Source organism: Musca domestica, unplaced genomic scaffold (assembly GCF_030504385.1).
Source record: "Musca domestica strain aabys unplaced genomic scaffold, Musca_domestica.polishedcontigs.V.1.1 11, whole genome shotgun sequence".
In the NCBI taxonomy this organism is placed as follows: Eukaryota; Metazoa; Arthropoda; class Insecta; order Diptera; family Muscidae; genus Musca; species Musca domestica.
In genome coordinates, this window is record NW_026712133.1 from 19,943,454 (window position 1) to 19,966,111 (window position 22,658).

Consider the following 22,658-nt stretch of genomic DNA (forward strand, 5'->3'; position numbering starts at 1 on the left):
AACAGTACATATGGAAGCTATAGCTATATCTGAACCGATCTTTACCAAATTTGACATACTAGCTTCTAGACTCAATTCGGTCGTAAGTGCCAAATATTAGACGTTTGGTGCACAATAAATGGTAAATCGTACGAAGTTATATATGGGAGCTATATCCAAATCTGAACCGATCTCGATAAAATTTAGCAAATATATTTCTGAGTTGCATTTGATATATTTCCCCAAATATTGTTGTTACAAAGTGCATATTACGGCTGCGGAGGACAAAAATAACAAATCGGATGAACAATATATATGGGAGCTATAGCTATATCTGAACCGATTTCAATCAAATTTGGCATACTTATTTTCAGGCCTAATTTGATTGTATGTGCAAAATTCCATACTATTCGGGCTGATATTGTACATTTGGTGCAGATTAAAATGCAAATCGGACGAAGATATATATGGGAGCTATATCTAAATTTTTACCGATTATCTCCAATTTCAATAGGATTCGTCCTTGGGCCAAAACAAATGATTTGTGCAGAATTTTATCTGGATAGGGCAATGAATGCGAACTGTACTTTGTTTACAAAATACATGGACAGACGGACAGACAGACAGACGGACATGCATAAATCGACTCAGAATGGGATTCTATGCAGGTCATCAAAAGGAACTATGGGCCTATCTTGTTTCCTTTTGCCTGTTACAAACAAATGCACAAAGACATAATACCCTGACCACCTTGTGGTGTAGGGTATAATAAAATCCGTTAAAAATTCTGTTAAAATACCAAATTTAGCCGTCATGTTAGGGTCTAAACGACGACGTGGACCATAGGCAACTTTTGTCATAAGCCACAACAATATTTAAATGCAAAACTTGAAAACAAAAAGAAATCGGTGAATAATGTAACTAAAATTATCTATATAGGGAGGTATTATTATATTGGGGCTCTACCAAAATGTGAACCTGCACGGAAACTTTTCTGTCATATTCTGTAGTATCCATTACGAACTTCAAATACCAAATTTGAAACAATTCTGGTGAATAATGTCGCTAAAATCGTCAAAATACCGAATATCAGGAGGTACCGTTTTATGGGGGTTATACGAAGACGTGGACCTGCAGAGAAAATTTTCTGTCATAGGCTATAGTATTGTATATGAACTTCAAATACCAAATTTGAAACAATTCCCTCCATACTGTGGTGGAGGGTATAAAGACAATTCCTGTGAATAGTGTCGCTAAAATCATCAAAATACCGATATCGGGAGGTACCGTTATATGGTGTCTATACAAAGCGGTGGACCTACATGCGCAATTTATTTGTCTTTTACTGTAGTACCCATTAATACCTTCGAATACGATTTTTGAAAAATTTCTGGTGGATAATACCGTTATATATGGGCAATACAAAGACATGGACCTGCATAGACCATTTTCCTTCATAGCTTGTACATAGTACCCAGAGCGAACTTAAAATACGAAATTAGAAAATTTTCCGGTTAATAATGTCGCTGAAATCATCAAAATACCGAATATCGGTATAGAATAGCTCGCATATAACAATACCTCCCGATATTCGGTATTTTGATAATTTCAGCGACATTATTAACCAACGAAGACGTGAATCTGCGTACACAATTTTTCGTCATAGGTTGTAGTACCCCTTACGAACTATAAAAACGAATGTCGCCAAAACCATAAAATTACCGAATATCGGGGGGTATTATCGTTAAATGGCTGCTATACTAAAACATTGCGCTATGGCAATTCTCTTCTAGGAGAAAGACAATACCGAAATTGTCTGAAATTCTGCACAAGGAGTTCTTTGTGAGTACTTTTGCCCCTGAAAGAAAATTGTCCATATAGGTCCACGATATCGTATATCCACCAAATAACGGTACCTTCCGAAATTCGATATTTTGATGATTGTAACTAAATTTTGGAATTTTCTGAAAATTCATACAAGGCGTTCCTTCTGAGTACTTTACCCCCTAGAAGAGATTTGTGTATATAGGTCCACGTCTTCGTATAGCCCCCATATAACGGTTTACATTTAAGTTATATATTTTAACCGTTTTTTTTTTTTTTTTTTTTTGAAAATTTTCAAGATCCCTGAAAATGGTGAATGGTATTTAAAATTCGACCCGGCCCAACCAAGCTTCTTTTTTACTTGTTGTGCAATGCTTTTCAAGGTCCCGACTAATATTGTATAAAATGTAATAAAAAACTAACTTCTTTACTTTTTAGGTGGCTAATTGCCTTAAAAATCGGAAGTGGCTTAAATTTCATATTTTGAAATGTAATCTATCTTATAAAGTAACCGATCTAGATCGACAAAAAGTAAGCAAATTTAATTATGTAACTCCACGTTTTGGAACGCTCCGCTATATATTGATACCACCGAATTGTTTATGGTTTTGATAAAGTTTTCCGATTAAGTGACTTGTGTTATTTTCATCGAGCAAAATTTAGATTTCGTCCAAATTTGATGCATCGTAATACTTTTTTAAAATTTTGATCGAATTTGCAAAATTGATCTACCCATATTTGCAACTCGCTTATTTAATGCAAAATAGTTAACTGGTGTTTCCTTTAACTCTGCGCACAACAATATTTTCAACTACATTGCGATCATTCTTATGGTATCTTCCACAAAAAGTCAAGATTTCAAATTCTTGATTCTTGTAACATCGCACAAAGCAATACATCCGCCTATATTACATCTCTTGTGACTATGGTACTTATCGGCCCACTCCTTATCGTATATCACCACAAAGGGTAGAAATAGAAGACTTACCTGTTTTGGAGATTGTTCATCGACTTCCGAATACGCATTTGGCAGTTTTTCACATTGCCCCTGGTCCTCTTGCTGCTGCCGCAACAATTGTTCATCGATGTGCTTGCGTATACGTAATTCGGTTTCCTGGAAACGTTTTCTGTCAAAAACACACACGCACACAGAACAAAAATAAATTGGAAATTTATTAAAGAGACATCGAATTCTAACCAAATCAATTATATCATTCAATACGCACACACACACACATACAAACAATAAAAGAAAATGCGTTCTTCATTACCTTGCTCTCAAAATCTGTTGCATATCCTTAGGGTCTGAGGTAAATGGTGTGGGTACACGTTCGGAACGTTCCTTCATTTTTGCTCTTTCCTGTTCCAGGAACTCTTTCAAACGTTGTTCACATGGCCACCATTCCTCATCGTGAATCCTGCGAAGAGAATGCCAAACAAAACACACCAAAAGATTAAAACAAACTGGCTACATAATGAAGTAAGTGATAGTAGTTAAAGTTGAGAATTTGCACAAACAAGAGAAGAGGAGAAGAAGATGGTAACGAGCACAATAAGAAAAGTTGTAATCCTTTTTGCATGCCTTGTAAATAAAAACGTTTCAATTCGCAACCATAAGGATGGGGAAAAATTAATTAAATTAAATATGGTACAAGTCATTGTATAAAATATGTTTGTATGTTTTAATTAACATCAGGGGGGGGGGGGGGGGGGGGGGGGTTGGTGCGGTAGTGTGTACGTGGTGTGTACCGTGAATTCTTTAAAAGCTAAGTGATTAACAGAATTCAGGCGAATTGTGCAATGTATGACCGGGACCGGGAAGTGCTACACGCACTAAATAGTTATTTTATTTTAAAGAAGTGGAGGAGAGGCATTGCCTGAATGAGCTAAGGGAATGAAGGTTTTTGTATGCTCTATAAAGAATGGAATATAGTTAATTTGTGTCTAAACTCTCGCTTGACTCAAAATTTCAAATGAAAACTTCTGTAAAGGAAAAAAAATGTCAAATGAAAAATTTTGTAAAGAAAATTAAATTCATTTCATGTTTTCATAGAAAAACAAGTAAACAAAAACATTAAGTTCGGCCGGGCAAAACCTTTAATACCATCCACCTTAGGGTAAAAGAAACATTAGAAGAAATGTGGCAAAAACCATTAAAATGCCGAATATCGGGAGGTACCGTTATATGGAGGCTACACCAAAACGTGGACCTATAAGTACAATGTTTCGCCACACGAACTAAGACCCATTATGACCCACAAATACCAATTTTTAGACAAATCAGTGAAAAAATGTGGCAAAAACCATCAAAATACCGAATATCGGGAGGTACCGTTATATGGAGGCTATATCAAATCATGGACCCATGCATGCAATGTTTCACGAACGGAGCTGGAACCCATTATGACCAACAAATACCAAATTTCAGACAAATCCGTGAAAAAATGTGGCAAAAATCATCAAATTACCGAATATCGGGAGGTACCGTTATATGGGGGCTATACCAAATCATGGACCCATACATTCAATGTTTCGCCACCGGAGCTGGAAACCATTATGACTCACAAATACCAATTTTTAGACAAATCCGTGAAAAAATGTGGCAAAAAAAAACTAAAATACCGAATATCGGGAGGTACCTTTATATGGGGACTATACCAGAACGTGGACCGATATATCTCATTTTCAATACCAACCATCCTAGACACAATGCAAATTGCTCTGCTAAATTTTGGCGTCTACGTCAAATAATGTGGGCTGTATCGTGATTTCAACAGACAGACAGACGGACATCGTTAAATCGACTTAGAATTTTATGCTGATTATGAATATATATATATACTTTATGGGGTCTAAGACGAATATTTAAGAATGTTACAAACGGAATGACAAAGGGTATAATAAGCCAAGGTGAGGGTATAATAAGCCAAACCCTGTACTGGCTGAAAAACCTTCATTAACCCAACTACAATGGAGGTTGGTACTATGGAATTTGGACATAAATTGTCCATTTTGCATAAAAATATTTCCCGAAGGTGAAATATACTATATTTCCATCTTTAGGAACATTAGTTGATTATTGTAGATACAATCCTGAATATACATAAAATCGTGTGTGGTCATTCAAGGGGGTTCATATCAAGGGGTGGGTGTTTTTAATTGAAATATTGTAAAATTAACAAGTAAAAAGGCGGTAAGTTCGGCAGGGCCGATCTTTGAATACCCTCCACCTTTTGGAACGAATTTGGAAATTTACAAAAAATAAAATCCGTTAAAATGTCTGTTAAAATCTTAAAAATACAGAGTATAGGGTCTCTACGTGACGTGAACCCACATAGGCTTTGTTTGTCATAAGCCATTATTATATTCTAATTCGAAACTTGAATAGGCGGTGAAAGCATCAAAATATCGTATATGGGGAGGTATATCGGAGCTATACGAAGAGCTGTTCCTGCATAGACAATTTTATGTCACAGGCTGTCGCATTCATTACGAACTTGAAATACGACATCTCAAACAATTTCAAAATACCGAATATAGGGAGGTAATGATATATGGGGCCTATACGAAGACATGGACCTGCATAGACAATTTTCTGTCACAGACTGTAGTTCCCAATACGAACTCTAAATACGTAATTTGAAACAATTCCGGTGAATAATGACGCTAAAATCGTCAAAATATCGAATTTTGGGAGGTACCGTTATATGGGGGCTATACGAAGAAGTGGACCTGCACAGACAATTTTCTGTCATAGACTGTAGTATCCATTACGAATCTCAAATACCAAATTTGAAACAATTCCGGTGAATAATGTCGCTAAAATCATCAAAGTAACGAATATCGGGAGGTACCGTTATATGGGAGCTGCACAGATAATTGTCTGTCATAGGCTGTAGTATCCATTTCGAACTTCAAATGCCAAAGTTGAAACCATACGGTGAATAATTTCGCTAAAATTATCAAAATACCGAATATCGGAAGGTACCGTAATATAGGGGCTATATGAAAACGTTGACCTACATGGCCCATTTACGAACTTAACCTGCCTACTGGAAAAATAAACACGTGTGCAAAATTTTAGCCTTCTATCTCAATTCGCTCGAAAGATAGCGTGATTACAGACATGGCTAAGCCGACTTAGAATTTTACGCTGATCAAGAATATATATACTTTGTTGGGTCTGACATGAGTATTTCGAGGAGTTACAAACGGAATGACAAAGTTAATATACCTTCCATAGTATGGTGGAGGGTATAAAAATACCGAATGTAGCCGTTATATTAGTGTCTATATGAGGTCCATATCCTCATATGTGATTTCCACAGACGGACGTTGCTAAATCGACATAGAATTTTATGCTGATCAAGAATATTTAAACTTTGTGGGGTCTAAAATGTATATTTCGAGGTGTTACAAACGAAATGACAAACTTAATATACCCTCCATATTATGGTGGAGGGTATAGAAATATATAAAATAAGAATAAAATTATAATGATCTATTTGCTATTTCCTTCACATTTTAAAAACAAAAGTGCCACCCCCAAACGAACACCTATCACACATACCTTAATCCCGCTAACATAGTATGAACAACATCCGCCATAATAAATCATCGCATCATTCACTTTTTAATGGTTTGATGTAATAATATTTTATGTCTTTTGTTTTATGTAACAAAGCTTTTTCTCATGTCAAATAACTTTATTATGTTGGTCTTGAATTTTTACGCCAAACACCCACCCGCACACAAAACCCTCTAACGACATAGTATAAAAAAAACAAGTTAAAAAGCAGTAAGTTCGGCCGGGCCGAACTTTTAATACCCTCCACCATTTGCAACGAATTTGGAAATTTTCAAAAAATAAAATCCTTAAAAAATTCTGTTAAAATTTTGAAAATACAGAATATAGCCGTTATTTTGGGATCTATACGACGTGGGCATACATAGGCATTGTTTCTCATAAGCCATTATCATATTCAAATTCGAAACTTGAAATAAACGGTGAATAATGTAGCTAAAATCATCAAAATACCGAATATAGGGAGGTACCGTTATATGGGGGCTATCCGAAGACCTGGCCCCGCACAGACAATTTTCTGTCACAGACTGTAGTTCCCATAACGAACATCAAATACCAATTTTAAAACAATTCCGGTGAATAATGTCGCTAAAATCATCAAAATACCGAATATAGGGAGGTACCGTTATATGGGGGTTATATGAAGACGTGGACCTGCACAGACAATTTTCTGTCTTAGGGTGTAGTATCCATTTTGAACTTCAAATACCAAATTTGAAACAATTCCCGTGAATAATGTCGCTAAAATCATCAAAATACCGAATATCGGGAGGTACCGTTATATGGGGGCTATACGAAGACGTGGACCTGCACGGATAATTTTCCGTCTTAGGGTGTAGTATCCATTTTGAACTTCAAATACCAAATTTGAAACAATTCCCGTGAATAATGTCGCTAAAATCATCAAAATACCGAATATAGGGAGGTACCGTTATATGGGGGCTATATGAAAACGTGGACCTACATAGCCCATTTACGAACTTAACCTGCCTACTGGAAAAATAAACATGTGTGCAAAATTTTAGCCACCTATCTCAATTCATTCGAAAGATAGCGTGATTACAACAGACAGACGGACAGACAGACAGACGGACAGACAGACAGACAGACAGACAGACAGACAGACAGACGGACATCGCTAAATCGACTTAGAATTTTACGCTGATCAAGAATATATATACTTTGTTTGTCTGACATGAGTATTTCGAGGAGTTACAAACGGAATGACAAAATTAATATACCCTCCATAGTATGGTGGAGGGTATAAAAAGAGGGGATGTTGGCTTGAACGCATATATCTCAAGAATGGCTGCACCGATTTTGACAAATGCAGTCAATTCAGAATGCCCTCTTGGCATAAAAGCATAAAATCTAAAGAAAATCGCATAAAAATACGCCTATGATGATGTTAATATTGATTTTTTAGTATTTTGTGACATATTTTTATTTTTTTCATATTTTTTATCGCATGCGATTTTTTCAATTTGACTTATAATATTGAAGTGTATATTTTGTAATATTTTTTCACCTTACAACACAGGTTGGGGATATTATATGCAGATCGCAATTATCGTTCGATTGTCACGAAAACGGTAGGGTTAGCCGCAGAAGGCTATTGTTTTCAAAGATGTCCGCAATATATTTAGGGGTTGAAATGGACTAACAATTAAAAATGTTAGTAAAAAAGTTAGTTAAAAGGTCATAAATAGAATGAAAAAAAAAAAAAAATTCCAACAATACTTACAGGCGATATCCGAAAATGATTTAATTGACGAATTAGCCAAATATCGTAGACAAAAAAATCATATAGGAAATTTCGAAACGAAAATTCAGGTGATTTGGGCTGATATTGACCATTTAGTGCACATTTAACCCGAAATCGGATGAAGATATATATGGGAGCTATATCCAAATCTGAACCGATTTCGATAAAATTTAAAACAGCTATTCCTGTGCTCCATCTAATACCTGGTACCAAATATGACGGTTGTGGAGTGAATATTACGAATGTATGGGACTAAAACTCTAAATCGGATGAAACATATATATGGTTGATATATCTATATCTGAACCGATTTTCACTAAATTTGATATACTTGCTTCTAGGCTGAATTTGGTCCGATGTACTAAAATTCAGTCCATTTGGATTTATATCGGCCATTTGGTGCACAATTAACCCGAAATCAGATGAAGATATATATGGGAGCTATATCCAAATCTGAACCGATTTCGGTAAAATTTAAAACAGCTATTCCTGTGCTCCATCTAATACCTGGTACCAAATATCACGGTTGTGGAGTGAATATTACGAATGTAAGGGACTAAAACTCTAAATCAGATGAAACATATATATGGTTGCTATATCTATATCTGAACCGATTTTCACTAAATTTGATATACTTGCTTCTAGGCTGAATTTGGTCCGATGCACTAAAATTCAGTCCATTTGGACTTATATCGGCCATTTGGTGCACAATTAACCCGAAATCGGATGAAGATATATATGGGAGCTATATCCAAATCTGAACCGATTTCGATAAAATTACAAACAGCTATTTCTGGGCTGTATCTTTTATCTGGTACCAAATATCATTCTTGTGGAGTGCATATTACGAATGTGAGAGGCTTAAACGCCAAATCGGATAAAACATATATATGGGAGCTATAGCTGTTTCTGAACCGATTTTCTCCAAATTTGTTGTATTTGCTTTAAGGCTAATCTCGGTCACATGTGCCAAAATTCGGGCCATTTGGGCTGATATTGGCCATTTGGTGGCCAATTAACCCGAAATCGGATGAAGATATATATGGAAGCTATATCCAAATCTGAACCGATTTCGATAAAATTTAAAACAGCTATTTCTGTGCTCCATCTAATACCTGGTACCAAATATCACGGTTGTGGAGTGCATAGTAGGAATGTGAGGGACTTAAAGATCAAATCGGATGAAAGATATATATGGCAGCCATAGCTATATCTGAACCGATTTTCTCCAAATTTGATATACCTGCTTCTAGGCCGAACTCGGTTGGGTGTGCCAAAATTCAGGTAATTTGGACTGATAGTGGATATTTGGTGCACATTTAACCCGAAATCGGATGAAGATATATATGGGAGCTATATCTAAATTTGATCCGATTCTCACCAATTTCAATAGGGTTCGTCCTTGGGCCAAAAAAATATTGTTTGGAAAATTTCATCTCAATCGGATAATAAATGCGACCTGCATTTTGTTCACAAGAATACATGGACAGACGGACGGACGGACGGACAGACGGACTGACATGCATAAATCGACTCAGAAAGTGATTCTATGAAGGTTCTCAAAAGTAACTATGGGTCTATCTCGTTTCCTTCTCCCTGTTACAAACAAATGCACAAAGACATAATACCCTTACCACTATGTGGTGTAGGGTATAAAAAATTGTAGAAAACAAATTGCTATTCTGGTTCCGAGTAAAAGATTCTTCCAAAATGTTTCAAGTAAATAAGCAGTAAGTTCGGCTGGGCCGCACATTTAATAATTCGAAAGGAATTTGCAAATTTTCGAAAAAAATAGAATGAAATATACTGCGAAATCATAAAAATGTCGTATATAGTTACAGTTATCGTTATATTAGGACCTACAAAGACCTGGGCCTGCATAGAAAATTTTCTGTCATAGAAGGTAGTACCTATTAGAAACTTAGTACCCATTATGAAATTTGATGCAATTCCGATGAATAATGTCGCTAAAATCATCAAAATACCAAATGTAAGAGGTACCATTATTTGGGACCTATACGAAGACCTGGACCTACATAGACAGTTTTCTGTCACAGATGGTAGTACCCATTAGAAACTACAAAAATGAAATTTGAAACAACTCCAATTGATTATTTCGCTAAAATCATCGCAATACCGTTATATGGGGGTTATTCGCAGACGTAGACCCTACATACTATGATGGAGGGCATAAAAGTTGAAACACGCATTCGTTACCCCAATATTCTTTAGAGGTGCAATGCTCTTCGAAATATCACTCATAGGAACAACTTTTCACAAAGCATTGAAATTTTGTTTCACTAAATTACACTGTGCAACAAACAAGTAATTACAAGAAATACTCAGCAGGTTACGAAAGTACAGGATGAGCTGAAAAACTGCAACCAAATTCAGACTGCTGTCATTTCTAAGCCACTCGTCCGGCAACTTTTAAAATTATTCCAGTTTATTATATGGTTTACAAGCGTACAAAAGCATTTTGGTGAGAATTTTCAAAAAAAAGTTATTCGTGATAGAATTCATACGTGATAGTGTGATTTCTTTATATTTGGCTGGAAAACACAAGTGGCTATCGTTAGAGCACTCCAGCATTTAAATGTGATTAAATATTTTGTGTCTCGTACCATCGCTCTTTACCGTGATACTGGTAGCGTAACCCGACGTCAAGGAAGTGGACGGAAGAAAACAGCAACATCAGCAGAAATGGTTCCAAAAGTAAAGAAGCGACTTGATCGAAACCTGCGATGCAGTGGCCGAAAATGGCTCGTGAGCTGAACATATCGCAATATTCCATTTGGCAAATATTGAAAAATGACCTCGTGCTAAAGTCCTTGAAATTTCAAAAAGTGCAAGAACTTACTCCGCAACAGAAAAGAGTTACTTCGCTTGGCCGAAAGTGGTGAAGTGCCGAATTTTCTCCGGTTTTCTCCGACGAGAAAACATTCGTTGTTCCTCAGTTTGTAAGGAAACAAAATTATCGTGTTTACTTGCTAAAGAGGTCAGCTGAAAATGTGCACCTTCGGTTGTCCATAGTGATGATGTGGACAGCCACAATAGCCGATGGTCGCTCTCCGCTCGTATTAATCGAACGTGGCATCAGAATAAATGCCAAATATTATCGCAAAAATAATCTGGGGGGTGTATTAAAGCCCTGGGCATAGACCTTGGACATTCCAACAGGACTCAGCACGCGCCTCCCAAAAATGGTTACAAAATGAGGTTCCTCGCTTCATATCCAGCGCACAATGTCCACTAAAAGCTTCGAATACCAATCCGTTGGACTATTGCGTCTGGAGTATTTTGGAAAGCAAGGTTGGCACTAAAAAATACCAATTCAAGCAAGCGCTTCGCCGGGAATGGGCCAGTGGATCAACATTCGGGCAGCGTGTGACGGTTTCATTGGACGTTTGAAGGCAATAATTCGTGCCAAAGGTGACCAATTCGAACAAATCTAAACTTATTCTAAAATTAGATGCTATTTCCGACATTTTTTGCTTTCATTTAATAAAATTAAAAAAAAATTAAATTATGGGGTTTGACTTTGTTTCTGGCTTTTTGTTATCTCACCCTATATATCTTAGATCCTAAATCTCTTTAGTCCAAATCAGTTTCAGGACATTTGGTGTCAATCTAGGGGTGTCCGTCCGTCCGTCTGTGTGTCTGGCTGACTGACCGATTGTCAAACTCAGATCGAATTTGTAAATGGCCAATATCCGTTTACTCCTTCTGGTACCTCCCCACCAAAGTCAAAATTTTCACAGAAAATAATTTTCAATATAAAAAATGATAAGATCATCTAATTTTGTCAAAACTTTGTATATCCTAATGCTTTTGTTAGTTCTAGGTCAGGTGCGAAAAATTTTGAATAATCATAACACTTATATAATGTGAAATAAGAGTTTGATTGCCCTAAAATATGGAATATCCCAATATTTCTACCAATAGAAGGAATAAAGATGGTACCTTCACCTTGATCTTGTCCTGGTCTGTTTCCTCCCCCACAACGGGTAAAATTTTTGAATAACCGCGAAGCTTATAAAACTCGAAATGATCACCCGATACCTTTCAAACTCTGGCGGGATCGCTCTTTCCGGAGCTACAGGTCAAAATTTCGTTCTGAAAATTTTGAAGCTTGTTAAATGCGATGTGAGCATCCGATTATCTTCAAATGCGAAGTAGGGCTAAGATTCTCTTCAAATTGCACACATTCCAGTATTTCTATCAATTACGGTTTACTCCAATTTCACATATCCCAATATTTTTACTAACATGAAGATGATATATATCAGAACACACCTTTTGGTACCTCCCCCAAAAAGGGTCACAATTTTCAGTACTCTCATAACCCATAATAGAACTTGAACATCCGTATAAGATGAAGTTGAACACTTGGGTCGACTATACCTCACGTTCGACTATACCTCACTCATATAAAATAAAGGAAGTAGTGCTTTGTAGTCCAAATTGGCAACGTTGTTATATTTATATCAATGTTAGGCTAGATACGAAATGTTGGCTCACTTCTTCGGAACACCCTCCATAATGTGTCATCATTTTGAATAATCATAAAACATGTTAAAATATACTTAAATATACGGATATTGGCTGAGGATATACATCTGTCGAAAAACCCGACTGATACTTTATAACTTCTATAAAATAATGGCTCAGTAATCTTAACAATTTTGCCACAATCACAAAAAACTTACCTCAACAAATCGACTCCCTTGGTGGCATCCTCTTCAGTATATTGCCGCTCTAAATTATCCTGATCCTGTATACGATTGCGTAATTGATCCAAACGCTGCGCTTCATTCTCTTCGTGCTGGATACGTTCACGTTGCCATTTGGCACCTTGCAGCTTCAAACGTTCCGAATTCTTTTCTCGATTTGTTTTAAGCTAAGCAACAACAAGCACAACAACAAGAAGGATAATTTGTCAAACAAAAATCTCATCACAACTTCCAATAAATCCTTTCAATGCCCCTGGTAGGGGTGTTATTGCTGTTGTTGTTGGTAAATCCTCTTACCTTTGCTCTGGCCTTTGATATTTCCAAATCGGCTTTTTTGTCCACCACAAAAATGGGGTCATCTGCCAACTCATCAGGAATAACTTTGGTTTTGCCTTCAATAATTAAAATTCGTTCTCGTTCGACTTCTTTAAGCTAGGAAAAAGAAAAGCGAAAAAAGGGGAGTAAATTCAAAGAAAGGATGACGTGCTATCATGAAACTCTTAAATACCCAATGAGTTATCAGTCAAGGTATGTTTGACAATGTCAAAGTTGGGGGGGGGGGGGGGGGGGGGCTGGGTGTTTGGTTGGTGGAAAGGTAACTAAGGTTTCGATTTATCGCTAATTTGTTTTGTCTGTCGATTGCAATGCCAATAAACCATTTCTCTGGGCTTATTTTCACAAATATTTTCGTTGCCAAGTCGGTTATTGTTGTCAATACTGTTGTTGTGTTATTTTCCCCTGGTGTCATGATTTCTTTTTGGGTGACAAAAGTGTCACTTTAATTTGTTTGGTTATTATGTTTCATTTTCCTTTTTTTGGAGATTAGGAAAAACAATAGAATTTTCTCATTTTTTTCCTATGGAAGAAAATTGCTTGGAATTATGATTATCGGAGAAGACTTTTTATGGTGTTTTTTGGTTTGCAACCGCCAATCGAGAAGATATCGTAATGGCGCTCCATTGAAAAAAATTTTAAATTATCGTATTTCGGAGATTAATCTTTGGTTCATTTTATGAGGTGACGTTTACTCTTTGGGGACTGCCATTCATCACGCAAAGCCTAATTTCAAAATCAAATGACATGAAACAGACTATCAAAAAAAAAAACTTTGGCAGGTGTCAATCATTGGCATAGTTAATAATGGAGAGAAATAGCTTTGGCATATTATGGTTTTTATGAATTGTTAGTATTTTATGAATAGATCTCATCGATATTTAAGCGAAAACATAAAAAATAGCTGAGTCATGGAAATTTCCATTTAAGTTGGGGAACTGTGGAACAGTCAATCTGAGAGGTGGGGAATTTGTTTAGTTTTTTGACAGGATTTCTTCGCAGAAAAGTTTATAGTCGTAACAGTCTCAGCCAGGCTCAAGTTGGCTGTAGCTTTTTGCAACCAGACATTTTAAGGTGAGAGGGCTCTCTACAAATATATTTCTTGGTTACAAACATTTTAATACTGCGCCCAGTTAAATACAAATATATTTTGGTTCTAAAAAAAATACGGAATTAAAAAAAAACTATTTATTGTAATGAAAAAAATGTCAAGTCAAAACCAGTAAGGAAAACTCAAAAGTCGGGCGGGGCCGACTATATAATACCCTACACCACTATGTATATTTAGTAGAGCTCTCGTAAAAAGGTTTATACAGGGCATTTCAGAGCTCTATGAGATATTTGGTACAAAATCAAAATATATCTAATTCTATCGTGCATTTTACGAACTATAGCTATCTCTGAACCGGGTTTCTCCAAATTTTACGTATTAGCTTCTAGACTGGTGATTTGGGCTGATATTGACCATTTAGTGCACATTTAACCCGAAATCGGACGAAGATATATATGAGAGCTATATCCAAATCTGAACCGATTTCGATAAAATTTAAAACAGCTATTCCTGTGCTCCATCTAATACCTGGTACCAAATATCACGGTTGTAGAGTGAATATTACGAATGTATGGGACTAAAACTCTAAATCGGATGAAACATATATATGGTTGCTATATCTATATCTGAACCGATTTTCACTAAATTTTATATACTTGCTTCTAGGCTGAATTTGGTCCGATGTACTAAAATTCAGTCCATTTGGACTTATATTGGCCATTTGGTGCACAATTAACCCGAAATCGGATGAAGATATATATGGGAGCTATATCCAAATCTGAACCGATTTCGATAAAATTACAAACAGCTATTTCTGGGCTGCATCTTATATCTGGTACCAAATATCATTCTTGTGGAGTGCATATTACGAATGTGAGAGGCTTAAACAACGGATGAAAGATATATATGGGAGCTATAGCTATATCTGAACCAATTTTCTCCAAATTTGATATACTTGCTTCTAGGCCGAACTCGGTTGGGTGTGCCAAAATTCAGGTAATTTGGACTGATAGTGGACATTTGGTGCACATTTAACACGAAATCGGATGAAGATATATATGGGAGCTATATCTAAATTTGATCCGATTCTCACCAATTTCAATAGGGTTCGTCTTTGGGCCAAAAAAATATTGTTTGGAAAATTTCATCTCAATCACAAGAATACATGGACAGACGGACGGACAGACGGACTGACATGCATAAATCGACTCAGAAAGTGATTCTATGAAGGTTCTCAAAAGTAACTATGGGTCTATCTCGTTTCCTTCTCCATGTTACAAACAAATGCACAAAGACATAATACCCTTACCACTATGTGGTGTAGGGTATAAAAAGTGCTAAATTTAGTCCGTGTACAAGACGAGTTTGTCGTTGGGATTTCTAAATTGTCATATGAAATGACATATGTACAGGAAACAGCAATTTTTATACCCTACACCACATAGTGGTAAGGATATTATGTCTTTGTGCATTTGTCTGTAACATGGAGAAGGGATCGAGATAGACCCACAGTTACTTTTGAGGATCTTCATAGAATCGCTTTCTTAGTCGATTTATGAATTTCAGTTAGTCTGTCCGTCCGTCTGTCCGTCTGTCTATGTATTCTTGTGAACAAAATGCAGGTCGCATTTTTTATCCCATTGCGGTGACATTTTGCAAATAATATTTGTTTGGGCCAAGGACCAACCCTAATGAAATTGGCGAGAATCGGTTCAAATTTAGATATAACTCCCATATATATCTTCAACCGATTTCAGGTTAATTGTGCACTAAATGGCCAATGCAATTCCAAATGACCTGAATTTTGGCACATCCGACCATCCGTCGGTCTAGAAGCAAGTGCAATTTAGTGAAAATCTCTTCAGATATATCTATATCTCCCATATATACAGGGTGAGATGAAAAAACTGCAACCAACTTCAGACAGCTGTCATTTCTAAGCCACTCGTCCGACATCTGTTAAAATTATTCCAGTGACAGCTCATAATATTGTTTGCAAGCGTACAGAAGCATTTTGTTTAGAATTTCCCAGAAAAACAGTTATTCGATGGAATTCAAGCATGATACAGTAAAAATGCCGAATATTATCGCGAAAATATACTGGAGGGTGTATTAGAGCCTTGGGTACGCAAACACTCCAACAGAACCCAGCACTATTTCCGACATTTTTGCTTTCATTCAATAAAATTGAAAAAAAAATAAAAAGTAAAAAAGCAGTAAGTTCGGCTGGGCCGAACTTTGAATACCCTCCACCATTTGAAACATATTCAAAAAATAAAAACAAAATCCATTAAAAATTCTATTAAAATCTCAGAAGGTCCCGATATATGGGGGGATAAATGATATTGTGGACCTACATAGGTAAATCTATGTCTAGGGATAAAGTAAAAATGTGGCTAAAATCATCAAAATACCGAATATCGGGGGGTACCGTTATATGGGAATATACGATATCATGGACCTATACAGAGAACTCCCTGTCAGGGGGTAAAGTGTTCACAAAGAACCCCTTGTGTAGAATTTCAGACAATTCCGTTGAAAAATGTGCCTAAAATCATCAAAATATCGAATATCGGGGGGTACTGTGGTATGTGGACTATATAATATCGTGGACCTATATAGATTATTCTCTTTCAATAAATAAAGTACTCGCAAGGAACTCAGACCATTCCATTGGAAAATGTGGCTAAAATCATCAAAATCCCGGATATCGGGGGATACCGTTATATGGGGGATGTACCATATCGTGGATCAATATAGACAATTAATAATCAAAATACCGAATATCGGGGGAACCTTTATATGGGGGCTATACGATATCGTTGACCGATATAGCCCATCTTCGAACTTGACCTGCCTGCAGACAAAAGAGAGGTCTGGGCAAAATTTTAGCTTTCTATCTTAATTCGTTTAGCCTGTAGCGTGATTACAACAGACGGGCAAACGGACGGACGGACAGGGCTAAATCGTCTTAGAACGACGCTGATCAGGAATATATATACTTTGTTGGGTCTAAAATGATTATTTCGATGAGTTACAAACGGAATGACGAACTTATGGTGATTTCATGTTTATTGTGCACCAAATGGTTAATATCAGACCAAATGGAGTGAATTTTGGCAATTCTGACTGAATTCATCCTAGAAACAAGTACTTGAAATTTGGTGAAATCTACATAAAAACGTTTCTACTAAATATGCCAAGTGGTGTAGGGTATTGTTGAGTCTGCCCGAATGACTTTTGCCCATTCTTTACTGGTTATACACACAACACTGTGCGTTGGAGACATTATACATTTGATTTGACCATACAATTTGTATCACCTCTTATTATTAGTGCCGGACATAGGAGGAGCAGGTCGAGCTGCGTCGATCTTGCTATATGTGTCCGTCTGTCTGTCCATGTTAATTTGTAATCACGCAGCAGGTCAGAATAGAAGCCTTTGGATATGATTGCAAAATATTTAGGAGAAGCAGAAATAGAACAAGTAGAAAAAGTAAGTTCGGCCAGGCCGACCTTTTTATACCCTCTATCATTTGGAAGAAACTTGAAAATTTTACAAAAAATTCCGTCGGAATGGTGTACAGTATAAGATAAATCGTACGAAGAAATATATGGGAACTATATCTAAATTTGGATCTATTACCAATTTCAATACAGTCGACTTGGGTCACTCAAATGATTTGTGCAACATGTAATCTTGACATATAGTAGAATTTTATGATACATAATTTTGTTGATTACGACTACGTATATAGGAAAGGAACACGTTCGGATATTGAATCCACATTTTTTTATTTAATTTTTATTGTTTTCCTCAACTCATTGTGAAGGGTATTTAAAATTCGGAATGGCCGTATTATTTTACACTCCACAATACATACATAGTATGGAAGGTATATTTAGTTAATAATACCGTTTTTTACTCATCGAAATAATAATTTTAGACCTTACAAAGTATATATATTCTTGAAAGCATTAAATTCTAAATTTAAGCCCTAAAATGTAGCCCGTCCGTCCGTCCGTTTGTTGCAATCAAGCTAAATTCAAAACGAATTAATATAGGAAACTAAAATGTTTCACAGATCTGTCATTTGTCTGCAGGTCAAGATGGGCTTTATCGGTACACGATATTGTATAGCTCCCACACAACGGTACACCCTGATGTGCGGTATTTTTTTTAGCCTACACCACATAGTGGTAAGGGTATTTGTGCATTTGTTTGTAACAGGGAGAAGGAAGCGAGATAGGCCCATACCTACTTTTGACGATCTTCAGAGAATCACTTTCTGAGTCGATTTATGCATGTCAGTCCGTCCATCCGTCCGCCCGTCCATGTATCTTTGTGAACAAAATGCAGGTCGCATATATTATCCAATTGAGATTGTGCACCAAATGGCTAATATAAGACCAAATCCATATATATATCGGGAGGCCTACTCGAAGTTATATGGGGGCTATACGAAGACGTGAAACTGCACAGGCTGTAGTATCCATTACGAACTTTAAATACCAAATTTAAAACAATTCAGGTGAAAAGTATCGCTAAAATTATCAAAATACCGAATATCGGGGGGTACCGTTATATGGGGGCTATACGAAGACGTGGACCTGCACAGACAATTTTGTGTCATAGGCTGTAGTATTTATTTCGAACTTTAAATACCAAATTTAAAACAATTCCGATGAATATTGTCGCAAAAATGATAAAAATACCGAATATCGGGAGGTACTGTTATATGGGGGCTATACCAAAACGTGGCCTATTTTCAATACCAAAAGTCCTGCAGACATAACATACATTTGAGTAAAATTATATCAATCAACTTCAATTCGTTCGGTAGCTTGAGTGATTTCTACAGACGGACGGACATCGCTAAATCGACATAGAATTTATGCTGATCAAGAATACAAGACCCTAGAAGAATTGAAGGGTCTAAAATGTATATTTCGAGGTGTTACAATCGGAATGACAAACTTAATATACCCTCTATACTATGGTGGAGGGTACAAAAATATATAACCAGTAAAGAGAGTCGTAACGTCGGTCAAGAATCATACCAACTATGCTTATAGTAATAATTTAAAGCCAAAATAAACTCTGCTTTGAATCGATTTCTACTAAAATTACGGAGGCATTTGTTCCTTTTCAATTCGGGCTTACTTTACCCATTTGGTGCACAATAAACTTGAAATATGATAAAGATATATAGGGGAGCTATATCCAAATCTGAAACGATCTCGAAAAAATTTAGCAAAAGTATTTTGTTAGTTTTATTTGATATATTTTCTCGCATGTTGTTGTTACGGAGGACATATTATGGCTGTGGAGGACAAATATAATAAATCGGATGAACAATATATATGGAAGCTATAGCTATATCTGAACCAATTTCGATCAAATTAGCCATACTTATTTTCAGGCTTAATTTGGTTCTATGTGCGAAATTCCATACTATTTGGGCTGATATTACATGTTCGGTGCACAATAAAAGGCAAATCGGACGAAGATATATATGGGAGCTATATCTAAATTTTGACCTATTTTCTCCAATTTCAATAAGATTCGTCCTTGTGCCAAACAAATGATTTGTGCAAAATTTCATCTGGATCGGGTAATAAATGCGACCTGTACTTTGTTTACAAAAATACATACACAGACGGACGGACCGACATGCATAATGCAGAATGTGATTCTATACAGATCATCCAAAAGAACTATGGGTCTATCTTGCTTCCTTTTGCTTGTAATAGACAAATGCATAAAGGCATAAAACCTTGACCACTTTGTGGTGTAGAATATAAAAAAGGGTTTCAGATCTAAAAAAAACTTTTCTTAAAATTATAGTGTTGTAGAGAATCACATGGTCGCCCAGCACGACTATAGCCTTTGCCTTTGCTGCCAAAAACAGGCTGTTTAGCACTTATTTCAATTTTCAAACTATCATTCACAATAAACTTGAACTTATTTCCTTTAGCCAAGATTCCTTTACTCTTTGGAATGCACTGCAAATACATTACTTCAATTCACTGCTACCCTCCTACATTCACTGCAAAGGTTATGTATCAGACGGTAATGTACTTCGTATAAAAACAGCAACAAAAACCTACTTCATATTGAACACCAGCCAGGGTCATATTACTGCTGCCAATTGAAATCAAATATTGAATTTCCATGACACCATGTCATCAACTGGCAATTGTTTGCGGAAACGAAACGATGATGGAATATAAACTTAAAGTAAAAACTAAGGCGTAATATTTGTCACTAAATTAGTTTTTCGTGGTTTCCATTTTCCCAGAAGGGAAAACTCGAATTACGGAAATACGACCAAACTGCAACCACTTGAAAATTGTAAAACTGCCAGCAAACATGACATTCATGCAACAATGCCACTTTAAAGTGACTCACTTAAATTTCAAAGTTTAGGGTAACAAAAAAAAAAACAGTGAAAACACCTACCTCTCTGGCCTTGATACGTTTCTGTAGATTTTGGCGATAGTCCTCCTCGATACGTTCTCGCAACTCCTTCATGTAATTGCGGTCAGTTAGTCGAACTACATTTGTGCCCATTAGCCGTTCTAAAGCTGCACTGATCCGGGGTGAATTGAAGCTGGAAAAAAGGAAATTAGAAACAGTTTTTAAAATATTTTTTCAAAATTGTTTTCAATCAAAAACTTTGCATACTTTTTTGATATTCACTTACAAATGATTAAATAAGGAAATGCTGCTACTCGCTGCAATGTTCACTCCGAGCTTAAGTGAAATAAAACTAAACAATGTTTTGGTAAAACCTATGAGACTTATCAAAGGTAGTCATATGACTGTGAGCCCACCGACTGGTTTCAGCGTGTTTAGCTTTGATTTTATTTATGATGAGAATTTTTGGCAAATTCATATGTTGTTACAATTTATTTGATGCCTTCTTGTTATTATTTTGTTTGTCATATTTTTTGGTTGAATTGTTTTTTTTTTTTTTTGCTTCTGTTTATTGTCGTGTTTGGGTTTCGAAAGTTTGGTTGGTTTGAGTTGGCTGCTCGTTTGGGAGTTTGCCTACAGGTCGGCACATGTCAATACAAAAAGGGCAATATCACTTTTTGTTTTTTATTCAATTATAACGGCTATAGTCGACTAACATGTGCTCATTATTCAAAGCGGAAATAAAGAAAACGGGTAAAAAAGGTCCTAAGTTCGGCCGAACTTTTGATTGGAAAATATACCGTTTATACCGAGGGCCTGCATTCGCATTTTTTATATCCTTTACCTTAGCATGGAGGGTATATTAAGTTTGTAATTCCATTTGTAACACCTCCAAATATACATTTGGAGGCAAAGCATATATATTCTTGATCAGCATAAAATTCTATGTCGGTTTTGCGATGTCCGTCCGTCTGTGGAAATCACTCTAGCTTCTGAACGAAATGAAGTTGGTTAATCAAATTTTACTCAGATGTGTGTTTGTTTTGTAGGACTTTTGATATTGAAAATAGGTTATACAGGTCCACGTTTTGGTACAGCCTCCATACAACTGTACTGACAGATTTAATGTACTTGGCTGCTTAAGTCACAATTTTAACCCGAATTTGGTGTAAATTGGCAGTATATATTCCCGTAATCTTGCCTTGTATAGAACGGTCCACTTTTTTAAATTTTATTGAGTGAAAGCAAAAAATGTCGGAAATAGCATCAAATTTTAGAATAAGTTAACATTTGTTCTAATTGGTCACCTTCGGCACGAATTATGGCCTTCAAACGGCCAATGAAGCCGTCACACGCTGCCCGAATGTTGCTCTGCAGTATTTTGGCCCATTTCTGGCGAAGCGCTTCCTTGAAGTGATTGACACGTTGGTATTTTTTTGTACCAACCTAGCTATCTAAAATAGTCCATGAACAATAGTCCAACGGATTGGTATCCGACGATTTTGGTGGCCATTGTGCGCTTTAAATGAAGCGAGGAACATCATTTTCTAACTATTCTTGGGTGGCGCGTGCTAAGTTCGATGGTGCTGAGTCCTGTTGGAAAGACCAAGGTCTGCGGCCATAATGTTTGCGTACCCAAGGCTTTAATACACCCTCCAGAATATTTTCGCGATAATATTCGGCATTTATTATGATGCCATGGTCGATTAGCACAAGCGGATAGCGATAAGCGACTGTTACGGCGTCCCACACCATCACCATGGCCGGCGCTTGAGTTCCGCTGGCCAATAGAAAGTGCACATTTTCAGCTGACCTCTTTGGCAAGTAAACACAGACATTTAGTTTCTTTACAAACTGCTGGACAACGAATTTTTTCTCATCGGAGAAAACCAAATTCGGCATTTCACCACTTCGGCCAAGCGAAGCACCTCTTTATCTCTTTTGAGTCTATTTTCTTTCTGTTGCGG

At 36.5% G+C, this 22,658-nt stretch overlaps 1 protein-coding gene across 2 annotated transcripts in view; it reads right to left on the reverse strand.

Annotated features, from left to right (window-relative positions):
- The window catches only part of LOC101888087 (uncharacterized), a 98,845-nt gene that overhangs the window by 6,002 nt on the left and 70,185 nt on the right, over positions 1-22,658 (reverse strand). For both annotated transcript variants that reach the window (XM_011295854.3, XM_059131940.1), the window contains 5 exons: positions 20,734-20,884; positions 13,184-13,318; positions 12,863-13,053; positions 3,075-3,221; positions 2,792-2,930 (listed from right to left, as the gene is read on the reverse strand). In XM_011295854.3, the coding sequence (XP_011294156.1) occupies positions 2,792-2,930; positions 3,075-3,221; positions 12,863-13,053; positions 13,184-13,318; positions 20,734-20,884 (763 nt within the window). The remainder of the gene's footprint in view (positions 1-2,791; positions 2,931-3,074; positions 3,222-12,862; positions 13,054-13,183; positions 13,319-20,733; positions 20,885-22,658) is intronic.